The 18,205-nt window shown below is 37.3% G+C and overlaps 1 protein-coding gene across 3 annotated transcripts in view; it reads left to right on the top strand.

The window, feature by feature from the left end:
• Positions 1-10,921, top strand: part of FIG4 (FIG4 phosphoinositide 5-phosphatase) — a 52,291-nt gene extending 41,370 nt beyond the window's left edge. For all 3 annotated transcript variants that reach the window (XM_068184228.1, XM_068184226.1, XM_068184227.1), the window contains 3 exons: positions 1,427-1,509; positions 4,510-4,599; positions 10,158-10,921. In XM_068184228.1, the coding sequence (XP_068040329.1) occupies positions 1,427-1,509; positions 4,510-4,599; positions 10,158-10,335 (351 nt within the window). In that variant the 3' untranslated portion in view covers positions 10,336-10,921. The remainder of the gene's footprint in view (positions 1-1,426; positions 1,510-4,509; positions 4,600-10,157) is intronic.
• Positions 10,922-18,205: the final 7,284 nt, after the last annotated feature.

Below are 18,205 nucleotides of genomic sequence, written 5' to 3' on the forward strand. Positions count from 1 at the left end.
TGTCTGGCAGGATTGGTTTTTTTTAAATCTACAGCTAATTTAAATGGTTATAGGATTCTGCATGTTATCACTTCTGAAGAAAATTGAGTATTTATGACCTTAGCATAAAATGGAGCGCCTGATAGGCAACAGACAATTACACTGCCTTTTTTTTTTTGCCTCGATTCAAATTTTTATTCTATTCAGTCTTTTGCCTAGGATTGTGTGTTCTCAGATAATGGATTTTCAGCCTTCAACCGTGTCTTTTTCCTAAGCCAGTACAAGCACATTTATTTATTTGTGTTTATACAAGGTATTTTATCTAAAAGTTTTCCATTATCTCTGAATAACAGAGTACCTGTTCTCCAACAAATCAGATTGTTTCTAGGTTTTTTAACAAAAATCCAAGTTGAAATTTTCTTCTTGATTCATACTATTGCATAATTTATCTCATATCAGTTTTTCCCTCTGTTTTGAATACACTTCAACACTCAGACCTAAAATACCTTTTTTTGCCTTTTCAGATGTTTAAATGGAATGTGTATGTAAACACAAAGTATGATTTGAAATATTTAATTTCAATGGCTTAAAAATTGGATGAGCTATTTTAACTTTTTATTAATGATATGAAGAAATATATTCCAATTTTTTAGCACCTTTTCATGCATTGAATTTTAGTCATAATTTACATTGTTAATTCATCCAATTCCTTATTATCTGGGGTACTCAAAAAGCTGGCTCCTTTCTGTCCATATCTGTGAGAAGTTAATAAAAATGCATTTATACTTCTGGTCAAGACATACCTTTCTGAAGTTCTTTCAATAATTTTGAACTAAGAGAAAATTGCCTTTATATTTGACTCACGTGTCCTGTCAGAAAACCCCCCTCAGTTTAGCACTGAATCACTAGACACAGTGAGTGAACTATTGCGTGTGCACTGATTCCTTGTTATAGTTGACTGACATGATTGCATAATGTATAAAATAAAAATAGTTCTATTCAACCTGAGGTTTGTAATTATTGCAGAATTGACAGCAGGAAATGTGAAAGCAAATATGGGAGCATGTTATGAACGAATATGATTTATTCTCTATTAAGTTTCAATGCAGAACAGAATTTAATAACTACACCATTATGTTCTATGAATATAGTTTATTCTCCTAATAAGTTGTTTTAGCTGATGATATCTTTCAAGAATTCTTTACTTGTTGAATAAATGTGTTGATTAATATTTTTAATAAATTACTTTGTTGATTATTATTTTTAATAAATTACTTTCTTTTAAAAATATGTATAAGCGATGATTGCTGTGGATGTGAGAAACCTGTTTGTTTTTGTCTGCACTTCTGAAATGATATTTTGGCTTGTAAGGAAGTTCTTTCTTAAGAGCAATCTATCTTTGGATGTTGTTACAGTATTCTTAATCTGAATCTTTCTTCTGTTCCAGAATGTAGTGCAATCAACAAAAGATGTGTATGGAGTCAATCTCTCAGATATCCCTTCAGAAGATGATCTTGCAATATATGCAAGGTGAGATAAATTTCCAGTGGTAATTGGTAAAGGATAATTTGAGCTAGTTAAGTGCAGTTTGTCAGAGTGCTGCCTTTGATTAAACATACTTAAAAGAGAAATTTGTCTATATATTCTGTCTCTTTCAAAATCAAACTGTTTTCAGCTGTCTGCATCAATGCTGATTTCAGTGGAAGCTATGCAGATGTCTCTGAAAGCAAAATTTGGAGCTTAAATCAAATGAAAGATGCTTCAAAAGAAATATCTGTCACTTAATATAATTCTAGAAATTCATAAGTAAATTAATAGGAATTCCATTTTACATTGATAAGTAAATTCCATAAGAATAATTCCATGATTGTAAGCTTTGTAATCTGTGGGGTTTGCATTTTTCGAGTGTTTAATTACTCCAGTTCAAGCCAGTCATAATGAAATAGCTTATTCTGTAAAAATGCATATAAAATAATAGAAGTTGTCTTTTTGTTTAACATGATGTCTTATAGGGGTCTAAGAAATCTACACTTCATCTCAGGAAAGCACTGTGTGTATATTGAAGTGAATATTTGTGAGACATGCAGTGAAATGGCCTTGTGTGCATCTGTTTTTAGTTTCTAATGTGTAATAGCAGTAGCTATCTTGTTGTATTTGAAACCTTTTCAGTTTTTAAGGGAAATTCTAATTCACTGTGATATCTAATTTGGTGGCATGTGATGTTTCCTTCTGACTTAGTTTCTTAATCCACTCAAAACATTTTTTCTTTATATTTAAAATTACTTTTCTCTTACTTTTTCTTTAGCTGTAGCTATTTCTCTTGCACTCTTTTGTTCTTTAAAATTCCCACTTCTAACTATTTCTACAAGCTGAGTCATTTGAAGATCCTACACTTGAATAGGGTGAAGGAGGATGTTTCTCATTGTATCTGAAATTTTTACCTTCATCTATGCCTCTACCTTTGTTTCTTTTTTTATTTTAACCCTAGAAGATGGATGCAAATTTGACAACTATCCTCTGATACAGCAGGTAGTTATTGTGGTTCTGAAAATGGCCCAGTGTGAGCTGGTATCTACTGTGAGTCTCTCTGTGCAGATGAACAACTCTGTGTTAACATCCAGAGTTGCAGCTACTTCCAATTTTATAATTTCTTCAGGCTGGACTAATGTTCAGTCTTTTGTTAATGTAAAACTCTAAACCCTTTGGAGGCTTTCAAGCTCCCTATTTATTTTCCTTTTAAGAAAAAAACAAGACAAACCTTGCATTTCATTTCCTTTGAGCAATGCAGGTTTTAAAAATAGAAAAAATTACAAATTCTTTATCTCTTTTAGCTAACAAGACATAGTGCTATTTCTGGTCTGGTGTGCTGATTTATATAATAAAGGATGTCAGTAAAATCTATACTTTGCAAAATGTACATCGCTTGAGAATAGCAGCAATTTCTTTCACAGTATGATGAGAGTTCTCACATCAAGCCTTTTTCTGTCACTGTAATGAGGGAAGAGGGGCTGTAAGATCCTGACTTCACGTGACATCGCTGGACATGTTACATGTTTTTTCAGTGTGAGGATTCGGGTCTCGCAGATTCAAAGTACTTCAGGTTAAGTTACTTTATGTCAGCTGATCTATATTAGGCCTATTTGCAAATACAAATTAAAAATAATTTGGATCTCTTCAGCCTGTTTTCACTGATGGCTGAGATAATTCTCATCAAAACAGAAATCACAGAAGCCCAGATTGGTTGAATTTGGAAGGGACAGGAAGTCCCTCCAATAATGTGAGGTTGTATGCTGTGGATCAAGTGTGTGTGGTATCTTCCTGATGTCAGGAAACTTGCTCGTGTGCATTTAGGTCTTGTAACTTTCAAAATATTGAATAATTTGAAGCAATTAATTCAAGCACTTATGCAATTGGTTTGCCTTTGTGGTTTTTTTTTTTTTTTAAGTTGGTTTCAGTAGCAGGCTCCTGCAGTAGAAGATCTTAATTATATTGATTTCCACCTAAAATTCTCTTATTTAATAATATAAGTATTTATTCCTTTAACAGTCAAAGTGATGTTGCTTGTCTCTGAGGCATTTGTTTCTACAGTATAGAATCTGAATGTAGCAGAAAGAAAAGCTGCAGTAAGTTGCTTAGGAACATGTTGTTCATTTGACTTCTGTACACTCTTTCCTGCAATTGGTTTTGCACTGGTAATAGTTGCCTGTTAAAATGTAGTAAATATTCCCGAAGTAGACCAGTAAGACTTCTTAAGCTAAATGGAAGCTCACTGTTAAGAAAAACTCTCTGCCTCAGAAAATTAAACTAGTAAATCACAACTGACATTTACTTGTACTTCCAGTGGCACAGCTGTGTTGGAGAGTGAACAAATTGAGTGCAAGTTAGCTACATATATTTACATTTGAAACTGTCTGACTTTTCCTCATATTCTGAGTGACTAAGATGAGTGATTAACTACTTTTCAGAAGATTTTGTTCTACTTCATTGCCAAGAAAAAAAAATGACAGTATTTTCCATTGGCAGTGTCCTCCAGCAAATATTTGGAGATGGAGAAGTTTTCCCAAAAGGTTGTGGTTGTAAATAAGTGATCTGGACTAACAGCATTTCAGATGAATAAACTAGATTGAATTCAGCAGAGGACTAACTTAAATCTGAAGTTTGAGAGACTTTGTGTCTTTTGCTGATTTTTCCATAGGCTATTCCTCTGACTGATTGCTTTGAGAAGGACATAGGAAGTTAACTGTAGAGGGCTGCCTGTTTCTCAGGAGAGGCCTGTTTCTTCCCATGACATACTAGGTGACACCAATTGATAAGCAAATCTTTTCTCAAAGGAGGTTCTGAGTTCATGCATGCACCCACTATGAACTTTTAAAAATCTCTCTTGTTCACCAAAGAAGTACATCATGAGCAGTGACTTACATAGCATGACTCAAAATGTCATTTCTTAGTGTCATTTTCTTTGTTAGGTGATTTTTGGGGGATAATTATTTTATTTCTTTGATTTATTATTCGATCTACTGCTTTTCACAGGTTTGTTCAGCTGGGACAGAGTCAGCATAAACAAGACAAGGGCAGCCAGCAATTTTGTTCAAGGCGGCCCTTGGATAAGGTCATAAATTTGTAAGTATTCTTTTTCTTTTTCCCTTTAGCCTGATTTTGCTTTTGTCATTAGTTATGAAAAGCGGTAGGTAAATTTGATGTTAAATTGCTTGAGAGTCACATTTACATTTTCTTTACTGCATAAGGTGTTACAATGCATAGCATGAAGAACTGGGTTTTTGGTTTTTTGGGGGTTTAATTTTTGTTTGTGTTCTTTTGGGGAGGCTTGTTTTTTGTTTTGTTTTTTTAGTTTTTTGTAGTATCAAGAGGTTTGTATTTAAAAGTCTTAGCAATCTTGAATTAACAGAAAGTGGTGAATCTACTGAGTTTAGAGGGAAATTTCTTCTTGCTTACTCTTCGCTAAAAAACAGTAAAAGTTGCATTTGTTAGTACTAGTGTATAAAAAGGGTCATGGTGTTATCCAAATGTCATACTAATATTGAACCAGGACTTACAATTTAGATGATCAAGTATACCTTCCCAGTTGACGTCTTCCTGTAGTGTAGGCAGCTTAAAGTTTCACCAAGGCAAGGCAGAATTTTATTTACTTCTGTTGCTGGGGTACATGATCCTTTATCCAACAGCGTGGCCACTTCTTAGAGCTGCAAGAGCTTTTCTGAAGTCCATGGATTTACAGAAGCCTCAAGTTTGTTTCCTATACTGCCTCTTGTCCACCCCACTGTGCTGGTGAAGTGAGGAAACCTTAAACACAGCATTTATACCTAAGTAGGGAGAGAGACTGGGTGAGTCTCAGTTGGGCTGAGAAAGAATGACATGGAACAGATGTAATGCTGTGTATGAGAAAATACTGTCTAATAGCAGTGTTTAGTTACTTGGTATTACCTACATTTAAAGTGATGATACCACATTTGTAAGTAAATGAGCCTGTAGTTTTATAATAAAACATGCATAATGGGTATTAAAGTAGCAAATTAGATTGGCAAACTGTAAAACTGTTTTTCAATATGAGGGAGCAACCCTGAATATTTTAAATGGACAAGTTTATTAAGAAAATATTTTTCAAAAAGAAGAATATTTTTTTTGCTATGAATGAAGGCAATTTCTTTTTTGTAATTGCAAAATCTCCCAGCACGTAAGACAGTGTAGGAGATAATCATTCCTTTCTTGCCCCTTTAAATGTAAATTTTTTTCCCAATGCTGAGCTGCTGTAAAATGAACACATTAAAGTGAGGCTCTGCACAGAATTCTGGTGGCTTTGGGATAGTCAGATGTTATTTTTTCTCTTTTCCCAAGTAATTTCCATGTGTTTCTGAATAGTAGAAGTGTAAAAGTCATAGGGCACGCAAATCGTGCCTCCTGTCCCTCCTTCTCTCGAAGTCATTTACATCATCTCTCCTTGCCAATTCTACCAAACATGGTCCTCTATGCACATGAGAAAGGAAATAGAGTATCTTAGAGTTGGTGATTTCTTTTTTATTACAGTATATCCTTAGACTGCTTAAAAATTTTCCTTGGATTTTGTTCTGTAGCTTTTTTTAAAAGTTTAAATACTGTTAAGATGGTGACAGATTGTTCTTTTAGTTAAAGTCACAAATGTAGCCATTCTTAAAAGGCATGTTGTTCATGCCTTGTTTCCTGTTCTGAAACAAGGAAGCTTTCACTTACAGAGTTTGAATGGCTGCTCTGAATCAGGAATTTCCTTGGAGAATACTAACTTTTGAGAAATATAGTAGAATGAACATAAGTGTACTCAAGATTAGGGAGAGAGGGAGGGTTTTCAGTAAGAGCAGCTGAGGCACAGCTTGCACTTGTTTCTCAAGGAGCTCTTGAAGAAATTAAAAAATTATACCAACTTTTATTAATTTGATGTTAGATGCCTTTTAAATTGAAAAAAAAAATCTGTCTAATTTAATTCTCAAGTGGTTGCTTCATATATGATACAAATGCAATCAAACCCTAGTTATTTTCATAGTAAAATTAAGTACTCAGTCTAAAACTTTGTGTTCATATCAGAAGTGAGATATAATTTAAGTTTAGTTTAGTTGTCTTTTCCACACTTCTCAAGAAAATAATTTTTAATAACCCCACAATTGTGGGGTAATTTTTAATAACCCCACAATTATTTCACAATTTTAAACACTTGACCATTTTAATTAAATTCATGAAACCATTACAAAAAAAGAACTATTTCTTATTTTTATAATGTTGCTGTGGTGATATTTCTGAATTCAAATATGAATTGTATAAATACTGAAGAGAAGTTTCTGTCTTGAATTTAGAAACTGTAAGTATAGACTAAAAATAAAAAATGGGGACTTGAACAGGGACCAAAGTGATGCAGTGAAATAATACTGAAGTTCAGTGGAGGATGTGGAAGGATATTGAAGTTCTTAGTTTTGTTCTTAGAAATTCCATGAAGGAAAAAATGATGGAATTTTACTTAGAGCTAAATAGAGCTAAACAGAGCTGGACTACTTTTAGCACAATCTATTATAATGTGTATGAAGACAGACTCTAAGTACTGTAGTGTAATTACTGTTGGCTGACACGGCGCACCTGTTCCTAATTCCCTAATTCACTAGTATTCATTTTGGTATGATATAAATAATACTGTTGTAAAAATACACTCTCAAAACCTTTTCAAATGTACTTCATACATTTATCTAGGAGTACAAGAAACTTTATTCCCTCCTGAAAAGGGATTTGAGTGTTTTGATTCCCTGTAGCACAAAAGAGGAGTGTGGACATGCTTATACCAAAGTGTGGCTGGTGCATACATCCAAGCTGTCTTCAGTGCCTGGGCCTCAGGTCAGGTCATAGAATGGGTTGGAAGGACTCTTAAAAGACTATCCAGTTCTCCAACCCCCTGCCATGGGCAGGGACACTTTCCTCTAGACCAGGTTGCTCAAAGCCCTGTCCAGCCTGGCCTTGAACCCTGCCAGGAGCAAGGCAAGCACAACTTCTCTAGGTGACGTGTTCCAGTGCCTTTCTGCCCTCACAGTGAAGGATTTCCTCCTAATGCCTAAGTTAAACCTGTCTTCTTTCAGTTAAAAGCCATTCCCCCTTGTCCCATCACTTCATGCCCTTTAAAAAAGTCCCTCTCCAGCTCTCTTGCAGCCCCCTTTAGGCATTGGAAGGTGATATAAGGTCTCCCTTGAGTCTTCTTGTCTCTATGCTGAACAACCCCAACTCTGTCAGCCTGTCTTCATAGGAGAGGTACTCTAGCCCTCTGATCTTCTTCATGGATATTTGCTTAGGATTCAAACAAGGTGAAAAAGTAGATTTTGTTTACTTTTTAGATATACTTCAGAGACTTGAGGAGAATTAATGTTGAAACAAATGCAATGGCTTTCTGGTTACTGTCTGAGAGCTAATCTACATCATCATGAACTTTTCTTTGGAAGTATGGAAATCCTTATTATAACTGAAAGTTTTAACTGTATCTTTTGCTGTAGAGACAATGATACTCTTGGTGAAACCATAACACCAGGAAGCCTGCTCATAAGTGGGATGAAAATAATTGAGAATTGCATGTCAAAGGTGCTGTATTTCATGACATAAAGCTTATGTTCCTGTCTACGTAATTTTCACTGGGAGGCCATAAAGCTACAGGTCTCTAGGGAAACCTGATAGCCAAGTCATAAATAACGTGCTCTCCTTCATGACTATTGTAAGATATTAAACTTACTAAGTAAAGTAGGTTTTTACATGAATATGTTAGAGAAATAACTTTTAATTAAATGACTGGATAATGCAAGCACTCTACAAATAGTTACAGCTTAATACAGGGTTATTAATCAAAGTTGGCACTCATGAACATGTGGTTCTTTCAATATATTTTTATCATGTTGATGCAAGTAGGAGGAAAATTGAGATTTGGTTATTAAATGCACAAAATTAAATGCCCTTTGCTGCCCAGCTTCCATTGTACCTAAGGAAAGGATTTTTGAGTCATTAGTGCTTCAGAAATGTTGTATCTTTAGAAACCAATCAATAAATAGAGAAGGCATCAGTTTAGTGTAATGGCTCTGTTTTGCCCTTCACTTAATTGCCCACTTGCTAGTGGACCAGACAGACCAGTTATATTTGAGTAAGTGACATCTTTTGTTGTTGGATAGTGACATTGGTAAGTTAGTACAGTGTGCTAATGTCAAATGCCATTGCTAGAGTCTCAGCTTGGATGCTTTACACTGGTTAAATAAGGACTGCAGAAACTATGGATGCTTTGAAAAACAGTCTACTTTTAAAGTATCTAGACTAAGGTTTTTTACCAGTTCTGAAAACATCCACCTTAAATAAATTAGAAGTGATAATGAGAAGAAACTATCACATTGTTGGAAAAAAAAAAAATTTAGAGTATGCGGCCAAACTCTTTGGGGGACCAGTGATTTTATTGTCTCAAGTTTAATAATATACTTGTATAAATAATCCTGTGATTGCAATCAAGCAGTAATCAAATGAATATATGGCTATGGAAAGTTGAGATATAAAATTGAAAAGTATTGCTTAAATCTGGAAACCTTTTTGCTTTATATACCATATTCCAGTTGTACTGGAATATAGGCACAGTATATCCTACATGACATGCTGCAGTAATTTTTTAAGACTAATGAACTGTCACATGATCAAACATCCAAAATACAATATATTTTACTAAAATAAAAGGCTGCAAAATGAGGGAGCAAGAGTTTTTTGACAGTTTTAATAGAGATCCTAATTTAGAAACAGTGTCAAACATTAGTTTGTGCCCATGATGCACGTAGGACTTTATTAGGGCATTTTATTTATAGAAGGGCTTTCCCTTTGGTTAAGTGTTCTAGTTCTTACTTGTTTTTTCACCTTCAAAATAAGAGATTCTATGCACAAAAATAACTTTCTTGTCTCCTGAAAAGCACACAGGTAGTGAGTCATGACTGTGGCTTCTGTAGAATATGGCAATGATGCTAATATCTGAGTCTTCATTGCATTTGAGCTGGTTGATGTTGAGCTGCTTTATGAAATAGTGAGCTTTGACAGTCAGGTGCCACTTTACTTTCTTACCTGAGAAGCTTTGAGCCCAAAAATGTGTGTCTATTAGGATTCAAATATGTTATTTGTTGGATGAAGAAGATCTAAAAAATATTTTCATAAAATATCTGAGTGCTGTTGCTTATAATAAATTGTCTGCTTCCTGATAATTAGATGGAAATTTCTTACCTAATTAGTCCTTTCTCTGTGTTGACTCAGAGTATAATCACTTGTTATAATTGCTACTAAGTGGAAGCTCAATGGAGTCTTTCTTTTATCTGCTATAATGCATGGCACAGATCTACTTTAGCTGGGGTACTTACTGACCGTAGCAGATCTGAGGAAGGATGAAGAAATGAGGGCAGGGCAAAGGGAAGCAAGAAGGTATTCTGTAATGGGATTAATGACAACTTACCTAATTACCCTACTTGGAAAGCTGGGTCTTACTAGGTCTGCAGTAGTGATAAAAATCTAGGTAAATGAATTATCTACTGGGAACTTGCCCTCTCATTGACTCTTCTGTATAATTCAAGGAAAATAAATACTCCTCTCTCTCTGTGGAAAATTTTTGCCTAAAGCTCCAAATATTCTGCATGTTTGGTTTTTTCCAGAATACCCATCTCCTCCTTTTCTCAAGACAATATTTATGAAGTCCAGCCTCCAAGAGCTGATAGGAAATCGATAGAGATTTTCCATGCACACATTCAAGCTGGAAGAGGAAACATGCAGCCCCTGGGAAGAGATGACTTCCTCATGTACAGAGAGTACATTCGAAACAGATACATGTAAATCCAAGTGGCATTTCCTGCCAAATCGACTGGACTGATAAATCACAAAAATAATTTTAGAAAGGAAATCTAGTTTTGTTCTTTTGCAGTAATGAATTTATTACTAACTTTTCTATTTATTATTCTTTACTGTTATCCATTTATTGTATTGTGCTTTAGGGAAAAAGGTGGTTTAATAGCTGATTTAAAAGGTTATTTAATATCTTTTTGGCTGAAAGTGTATCCTAAGAGACTAAGTGAATAATCAGAGCACCCAGAGTCACTAGAGAGTATGTAGCAATTTGTGGCAAATGAAAAAGGGCATCTTTAGTTTTTTATATTAATTTCTTACACTGTTATGTTTGCTAATAAAACTGAAGTGATTTGTTCACAAGAATCAGAAGAGAATAGTTTTCTTCCTCTTTCTTCCATGACAGAAAACAATCTTCTTTTACAGCAGAATATTTTCTGATATTTCTTGAGGTTTTTAGCAAAGAGAGTGAGAATGACTGATTGCAATTTTCTGTTTTCTTAAGCAAAAGTGAAAAATAAGTGGCTTATGTCAAAATCAAAATTTGCATCAGCAAGAATAAACTTTGTAACCCTAATATCTGTCAAAACTAATGTCACTGGTGCTGGTAGCTACAGAATCTGTGCCACGTGCTGCAGGGTGAAGATGGCTTGTGACTAATTATCACAGGTTTCTAGTACAAGTCTGAGGAGAGCCCCATAATGACTGCATCAGCAAATGAGGGAATGCTCTTCACATTACTGGGTTTGGACACCTGGAGAGTGCTAAACCATCCTGTCATTCTTCTGTATGACAAGCACTATTCTTTTGAAGCATACTCTTCCCATCCATGTGTTTGTGCTCCTGTGAGATGCCTTTGGGTTCAAGCCTGGAGCCTCCAGGGAAGGTAGTGTTGGTGACTGGGGTCATCATGCAAGAGGAAGCAGGAGTTGGGTTATGCAAAACTGAACATCATGTCCTGTGCTGGGTAAGAGGTAAAGAGGCAGCAGATGTCTAAGTAGGTTCTTTTGGGCTTGTGAGTAAAACATTTTTCAAATTAAAAGAAAAAAAAAAAAGGAAGGGAGGAAGCCTACTATTTGCAGTTGCAAACTAATTGCATCCCAACATTTTGTAGCTCTTTGCCTTGAAGAATACTGACAGTATCAGCATTCTTGACAAAACATTTTGTTCCACAAGCTTGTACAGACCATGTTTCAGAATTTTCTGGAATAGCATAATAACTGTTTTAGGGATGTAGCCAACTGCATGTAGCAGATGTAGAGAACATGTTTGTGTTCACAGTAAATTGCTTTCCAGGCAGCTACTGCAGATTTGTGGCTGCTCACTGCAAACATGTTTGCATATCTTTGAATGTTTTATGCAGTACATTGCACCTCTGTCAGTAATTCAATATAAGAAAAAATGCAGTGGGTAAAGGGAGAAAAGGTTTCTTGTGATACAAGTTTGTGTGTCTCAGGGAAGGACTTGCATGCAGTCAATGAGAACATGGTACCTTGAGTTACCAAAGCATTTTGGTGTACATTCTCTTTTGTTAATTGTTTTGAGCCAAATGGTTGTATTTTAGGAGATGCAAGAATGAATTGTCACTTTAGGTAATACTTCATTGCAATTGTCAGTGTTTTTTTCCTCTGGAAAAATAAAATACACTGAATTCTTTTGCCCAATATGAAAATAATTAGAAGGAATAAATGCTTGCTTTGAAAAAATGTAGAGCTGAAGTTCATGTCTTAGTGAGGAAAGGAAAGCACACACTTTCCTTACTGCACTTAAACTATTGCAAGGAATGTTTTCTGGACCATCACAGACCTTACTTTTTTTGTTGATAGATGCTGGTAATTCATAAAAGTTACCCTTGAAAGTGCACCACTTACCCACAGATAACTCAGAAGATGAAACTCCTTTTCAGCAACCAATGATGTTGTTGCAAAATTTAGGGATAGTAATGATTTTGCAGCTCTAGGAGAAAATATGTTCAGCCCTCAGCAATTCAGACACTTCTCAAAGAAGAGGATTAAAGGAGATTGGTTTACAGTTCTGAGAGCTGAATGACACCTCAGTGATGGCTTGTGTGATCTACTCTTAGCAGCTGTTCAGAATGCTTCCAAGTGCCAATGTCAGCTTTCAGTAGGCTTGTTTAAAGAAAAAGAAGAGTCCAATACACAAAGCAAGACTCCCAGCTTAACCCTGAGCAAACTCAACAGTCTGAGTGGACCTGCTGCCTAATGCACATAAATGATTATTTAAAATAGAAATACTCTTAATCACCCATCTAACAAGTTCAGCTGGATAAAGGACTCCCAAGGTGCTGCCTCTTCATCCACCTACTTTATCCCATTCTTGTGATAATAAGGTTCAGTTCTCAAGAGTGTTAGAAGTTCTCAATAGACGCATATATTTCCCTTTCAGAAGCAGAAGAAAAAGTGTGTAAAATAAGAATAAACATGAAAAGAGTGGGCTGTGTTGGCTCTGAAGAGTAACACGGTGCTCTTCTTCGCTCTTTAAACCATATGGACAAAAGAAATATTTGAGAAATATGTTGATTTTTTCTCCACAATATGTTTTGTTTGTTTCAGTGTGTTTAAAGGTTACATTGCAATATCATCCCAAAATGTACACCTGGAAAATAATGACTTTGGGTTCTTCTCCTGTGGAATCAGGAAGCATAGATATCAAATTAGGACTGATTTGGTGATTTTTGTGCCACTTTTGTGCCAATGGATTTTGCTGCCAGTCCAACAGCTTAAGCTTTGTGCTGAGACTGCGGGAGCAGTTCCTTTCCACAATTTTCATTGGTGGTTTTTCCTCCTTGTGAGTCTATGTCCACTTGCAAAACCCACTGACATTTTGTTCTCTTCCTCTTATTTTCCAGAGGGACTCATCTGTGGTCCTGAAATAGGACCTTTCAATGTTTACACAGCTTCCAGGAGAAAGAAGCAAAAGAACTGTGTATAATTCTGGGTTGACACTTTAGGCAGCTCTTTATTTTGTTACTGACTTTCTGAGATTTTTTTGCATCATCCAGGAAGGTTCTCTTGGCTTTCACAGACTTCACTTGTATAAACTCCAAAGCATATGCCCTGTCAAATAGTTACGTTTTACAGTCAGAGGAAATACCAGCTTCACTCAGGAGATCATTTCATTCTCCATGGTGATTTCACCCTATCAGTAATTACATGAACAAGTTCAGTTCACTGAGGGTAAAACTGAAGTATGTACACAGGAGCGTTCCATTTGCTGGCATAGTTTCAATCCAAGTGATTGCCTAGAGGCTGATAGGGAGAAATACAATGTGCTTGGCTTCCAAATGCCTCCCTCTGTCTTGTATATATTTAAAAACCTAATTAAAGTTGTCACTTTTGGTGGTGATTGAGAAGTAATGTGAAGCTAGTGTGTAAAGTTACAAAATACTACTAATAAAAATCATACATTGAAATTACAACCCTTGCAAATATTGATAATCAGCAATCCCCTTCTGGAGTTCTTAAATCTACCTGCTACAAAAAAAAAAAAAAAAACATTGCAGCTACTGATCTGTCCACTGGAACCAAGCAAGAGAGTGCTGAGAAAAGGCATGAAAAACAATGTTTAGTGCAATATAGTAAATAATGTTTAGTTACATAATAACTTATGAATTGCTTCTCCAGAAAGACATGCTCTTTGCATGACCCAAGGTTTGACTAGAACATTTATATTCCTTTTTTTTTAAATACATTCATCTTTGTAGCATAGAGAGATAGTGTAGTCAAGGCAGGACAGCCAACAGCATGGTATGAACCTTCTCTGATACTCCATTTGCATTTCCCCATTCTAGGTGAGTTGTGCTGCCAGCACTAAAGCCAATGTGGTTTTCAGTCATTGCACTAGCCACCTCTCATTTCCAGAGAGATTAAGATGTGGCCCTAAAATAGGTCTGTTATTTTGTATTCCCTGACAGCTCAGGTACTCTTTTTTAAGTTTTTTTTTTTTTTTTCATAGGGTTTATCTTTTCTTTATTTCCCTTCTTTTTCTTCTGATTTTTTGATAATGTGTTTGATTTTTTTCAGCATCTGTGGATGAGAATCCTTTTTCTCACATGTAACTGTGCCACAAGTTGTAGTTTTCCCACTATATCCATCTCCTCCTTTTGGAATTTTTACATCTTGAAGCAAAACTCTGTAGTTGTAATACACTGTCTTGCTTGTTTTATTACTGATGTATTCAGAGTTGCCATCAATGAGACAATGTAACTTTTCTTAACTTGTTTGATTTTCTACCTACTTCCCTGGAAATAAAAAGTGGATTATGTAAAGAGGAGAAAATAAAATGAGAAATTAAAGAAAGTGGTAAGATTTTGACTCTCAATCAAACTTAGACCTTGCATGGAGATGTTCTCTGCAGGCCAGAACTTCTGTAATAACTTCTCCCATAATAAAATTAAATATCCTGTTCCACCCTCTTCCTGGGTTTTCCCCAGATCAGACTATTGGATAATTGACTCAGATCCTCACAGGTCTAAGCTATGAAACCTGATGCTGGGTTTAAGGTTCTACACTATATTTTGAGGGATTTTTTTTATTTTTCTCCTCCACAGCTTGCAAGGGTATTTTGTAGACTCATGAACTCCCTTCTTAGCAAGAGAGGAATCATTCAGTAAAACCTTCCCTAAGAGAGACAGGATTTTAAGGAGGAGTTAGACCAGTTACCTGGTAGAAAATCCTTTTCCCCAGGTGCTCCAATAACCTTTCTGCAGTAAGTCCTGTGGGAGGTGTTTAGGTATTTTTCCTTCTGGTCTCCCTAATTTCCACATAAATCACAGTCCTTTACAGTGGGCTTGATATCAGGAGTGAGCAAGAGCAGAAATGCATGTCAGTGAGGCAAGGGGGAAAGGAAAAGGGCGAATAAAGGAAGAGCTGGAGCCGTCTGGGTGAAAAGAGAGGGTTGGACACCAGTGAGGCATATTTGAATAAGCGAGCTGATGCACAGGGAAGAGTAGATTGGTGGGGAGGCTGCAGTTTAGTTGCTAGGAACTGCAGAAGAGCTGTGCACACACCTGGGCACACGCACAGTGCTCGCTCTCACGTTGCCGGCCGGGTGGGCAAGTTGAGGGTGCGGAGCCGGAGCTCCTGGAGTCACAGAGCTCAATGTGTGAGCGTGGCCTGACACACTCAGGGACACGTGGAGCAGAGGGCTTGTGCTGCTGTGGCAGGGAGGAGGCTGGGTCACAGCACGTGGAAAACAAGCAGCAAGCCTGCCATTGAGACATACCCCATACCCACATGAGCCCTGACAGGAGTCACAGCAGTCATTTGGAAGACACATGTGTCAAGCCTGATTTGAATTTCTAAAGGTCACATTTCTCATTCTCTGTGTACCAGGATTCTCATTAACAAGTGTCTCCAGCTGGCCCTGTGCAATATCCTCAGGACATACTGTTGTAACCAAGTTGTGCACACAGGGCTTCCCCCAAGGCTTCAGTCTCATCTCACTGCATTCCACTTCTGGGGTGTCATAGGAGAGAGGGCTATGTCCTGGACACGCTAGGTAGGGGATCAGATTCTGACCTAGCAGGCACATCCTGCTAAGTGTTGCATGAAACCTACCAGAGCAGCTTTCTGGAGGTGTAGGCTGGTTTGTAGCACCATCTGATTGAATTCCCCCTTACCTGGTGGCAGTGGCATCAAAGCCAGGTAGGCTATAAACAGAGAGGAGGCCTTCCAGTCGGATCACTTCTCTTGGGGGATGAGAAGTTACCCCTCTGCAGGAGTTTATTTCCCCCCATTGTACCTCCTTGGAGGAACATACACAAATGGGCTTAGCCAAAACACCTGCCCTTAAAAAGCTAAAATTAGATAAGTCCCTCAGTAGCCTTTATAAAACCTGACAGAGCTGTGAGGTAAGTAAACAGCTACATTATAGGGTCCCTTACAAAAGGATTATATGGCTTTAACCTTTGTCTCATCTACTCCAGACACAGCTAGGTATTCCTCTGGTACAGTGCTTCTCTAAAATAAGGGTATGTGCCACCTCAGGGCTGTGTTGCCAGGGGGTAGGCAGAACTTCTGACTCACCGGCCAGGCCAGAGAACAGGCTGCTCAGGGTTAGAGAAGCTTGTCAATCATCACTGGCTTTGAACAAAACAGGATTTTGTCTGTCTCCTTTGCTGATGGGTCATGGTGACCTCTCTGCCTATGTCAGGAGCCTCATGCAGGGACCAGCTCTCCTTGACTCCCCTGGGACCACACAAAGCTTAGCTCTGCTTCTCCTCTGCCTGCTGACAGCATGTTCTCCATCTGCTGCCTTGGCTTGAATCTCTGACGAACATTATGTTATGGAATGCCTTCTCCAGTAACATTTATACCATTAGAGACTCAACAGAATTATCCACTTCCCACTCAATAAATGCTTTCCCTTCAAATGCTGGTTTTGGAGAGTGTTTGCACTGCAGCCTGCTGAGCAAAAGCCATATGGGGAAGTTTCTGGGAGAGCTTCACTCTGCCTGAATCTCAGGAAAGTGTTATTCATCTGAAGATGAGTTACTTGCGTTTTTGGTCAGAAGTAATTGGTCACAATTTGGAATCGTCACTTATCTGCCATATGAATACGACCTGACCCTCATCTACCTCATGTATCCTGCTTTTGGATGTTCAATATTAAATCTTTGGATGTTCAGTACTAAGACCGCAGATCACTGAATCTGTTGGTCTGTTTTAATCATCAGCACTCATCTCCTCCATTTATTAGATGTTGGTGAATTATTATACTCCCATTTATTAAATGCAGAGCATATGGTGGTAGCACAAATCCTGCTTTAGTTAGTTGTTTTTGCAGATATCCCCTTTAGATTTCTTTTCTTATAACTTAGATACACGGGGTTTTGCCTGTTTTCACTCTGCATATCATTGCCATTGTTGATTTTATTGATCTTTCTGCACATCTTCAGTATCATGGGTCTGAGCACAGGGTCACAATTCCTGCTCTGAGCAATCACAAAACATTTCTTCACCTTCCACCTCTATAGTTGCAAATGTGAAGCTGAAAAGTTTAGTCAAGGATGTGTTTCTTGCTAATTCTTCTTCTAGGCGTTAGTTTGTTCCTTCATTGTTTTTTCTGGACTGCACATTTGGGCTGATTCACAACTAGATGTCTCTGATTATATCCCCTGATATTTTCCTTCTTTCAGTTTTTTTCTTTTTCAGTGATTTGGCTATTAGCTTTGCTTGTAGAAATAGAGGTTGCAGTTCATAAAGGCAGCTAAAATCCTTTCCATGCTTTCAACAGTTTATTACTGACTGAAATTGCAGCAAGGTCCAAGTGCTGAGGGTGCAGTCCCCAAATACCCTTCTAGGGCCACTTCATCACTTCCTTATAAGAGGGGAGGCTATTCAGAAAAACCCTGAGGAGATATAAGCACAAAGTGTCTCTTTCCCCCCTTTATCAAAGGCTTGCCTCTCACAATTGACTCGGTTCTCTGCTATTGTCCCCCGAAATCTCTGACAGCTCTTCATCCCCATGCTCAGCAGGGAGCCAGCTTCTCCTCTCCCGCAGAGGACAGGAAAACATTCCCAGACCCTGCCTGTGTTCTCAGTGATAGGAGCATGTTCCAGGCTGAGCATCTCTGCACAGCTGTGTGTCAGCACACAGGTACGGGCAGCAGAGATGGGCCAGCTTGTGTTTGGTCACAGCTGGAAGTGGGAGGCATTTTGAAAGAGCATCACTTTTCCCACAGAATTCTCTGAAGCTAAACTGTTTTATTTTCTGTTACATTATAAGTTTTCAAGTGCAAAATTAAAATATCATTAAAGTACTGTCAGTATTACAAAGTGTTTGGTACAGTATGATTTTTTTTCAAAGAAACTGTTTACTTTGAGCTGATTATTAGCTC

The sequence above is a fragment of the Anomalospiza imberbis genome, chromosome 3, assembly GCF_031753505.1.
Source record: "Anomalospiza imberbis isolate Cuckoo-Finch-1a 21T00152 chromosome 3, ASM3175350v1, whole genome shotgun sequence".
NCBI classification, from domain to species: domain Eukaryota; kingdom Metazoa; phylum Chordata; class Aves; order Passeriformes; family Viduidae; genus Anomalospiza; species Anomalospiza imberbis.